This window comes from Meleagris gallopavo (assembly GCF_000146605.3).
Source record: "Meleagris gallopavo isolate NT-WF06-2002-E0010 breed Aviagen turkey brand Nicholas breeding stock chromosome 15 unlocalized genomic scaffold, Turkey_5.1 Chr15_random_7180001854097, whole genome shotgun sequence".
NCBI classification, from domain to species: domain Eukaryota; kingdom Metazoa; phylum Chordata; class Aves; order Galliformes; family Phasianidae; genus Meleagris; species Meleagris gallopavo.
Genome location: NW_011098518.1, coordinates 12557 through 14030, shown reverse-complemented (window position 1 = coordinate 14030; position 1474 = coordinate 12557). Strand labels below are relative to the sequence as shown.

The 1474-nt window shown below is 65.0% G+C and overlaps 1 protein-coding gene across 1 annotated transcript in view; it reads right to left on the bottom strand.

Moving 5' to 3' along the window:
* Positions 1–1474, bottom strand: part of FCHO1 (FCH and mu domain containing endocytic adaptor 1) — a 4463-nt gene that overhangs the window by 2241 nt on the left and 748 nt on the right. The window contains 9 exon segments of the mRNA XM_019610810.2: positions 5–47; positions 118–160; positions 248–310; positions 436–460; positions 534–595; positions 598–711; positions 835–889; positions 1002–1023; positions 1396–1468. Coding sequence (XP_019466355.1) covers positions 5–47; positions 118–160; positions 248–310; positions 436–460; positions 534–595; positions 598–711; positions 835–889; positions 1002–1023; positions 1396–1468 — 500 coding nt within the window.

The following is a 1474-nucleotide window of genomic DNA, read 5'->3' as shown; positions in this document are numbered from 1 at the left end:
CCGCCTCCATGGGGGGCACCGCATCCACCGGGGCTTTCCCAGGACAGCTATGGAGTGGGGGGGCTCAGTGCCCAGCACAGGGCTCAGTGCACCCCCCAGCACGTCCCCACGCCATACCTGCTTGCCTGTGTCACCGCGTGTCCCCTCCCCATGCTGTCACCTGCAAAGAGAAGGATGTGATTGGGGACATGGAGAGAGAGGGGACACCGGGACCCCCAGGACAGCGGGACCCCCAGCACTGCCTCACCTGGCACCTGAGGCCCCCCGGGGTCGGCGGCGCTCGGGGCTGCGGACAGAGCCGCTGTGTGCCCTGGGGAGGGACACGGGGACAGGGGGTGTTAGGGGACGTGGGGACAGATGTTAGGGGCTACGGGGACACAGGGACAGGAGGAAGTAGGGGACAAGTAGTGCCAGGGGACACGAGGTGGGACTCACGCGACGACTGCCGTCTGACGGTGCCCTGCAAGACACGGGGGTCGTTAGCCCCAGCATGGCCCCCTCCCACCCCCTACCCTACCCCCCCCCAGCCTCACCCCCACGCCGGGCGGCAGGATGAAGGTTCCCACGGTGGCCCTCAGCTGCTCCACGGTGGCCCCGGCGCTGCCCCCCCCTCGCGGGGCTGTACGGGTTTGATGTGCACGTGGAACCTGCGGGGCTCATCCTCGTCGTAGTCGGAGTCGCTGGAGGAGCAGCTGTGGCGCTCCGCCTCCGCTGAGCCCCCGTTAAGGCAACACCTGAACCTCCAAACAGCCCCAGACCCCCAAAAAACCCCATCCCTAACACACCCGCAGACCCCAACCCTCCCCAGACCCCAACACCAAACCCCAAGGATACTGTGAGCGATGTCTGGGCGCACGCTGAACCCGTCCTCATCCACCTCGGGGCAAGCCTGGGGTGGAGGGGATGCTCAGGGTGGAGCCCACTCCCCAGTGCTCCCAGCGCTCCCAGTTTGGGGTGGTATGGGATGGAGGAAGGCCGGCACCCCACACCGTACCACTCACCACATCGGTGTCCGGGGACTCCCTGTGGGGATGGCAGCAGTGTTAGAATGGGGAGGGGGAGGTGGGATGGGGGGCACAGAGATGCAAGGGAAGGTTGCAAGGGATGCAGAGAATGGATGCAGAGAAGCGTGGGGTATTTGCAACATAGGGAAGGGATGCAAGGGCTGCAGACAATGTATGCAGGGGATGCAGACAGCACGGAATTCCAGATGCACAGAATTGCAAGGGATGGATGCAAGGGATGCAGGGGAGGGATGGGATGGATGGATGTGAAGGATGCAGAGAAGCACGGGGTACAGAGAATGGGTGGAAGGGACAAAGCAGGGGGTGGGTACAGAGGATGCAGAGCACAGAGGGGCACTGGGGAGGGGGCACAGGGTGGGTAACACCTCACCCAGCAGCACGCTCTCTCTCCTTACGGCTCAGCCCGGGGATGCGGAAGGCTTTGCTGCGGCTCCTCTTGGGCCCTGGTG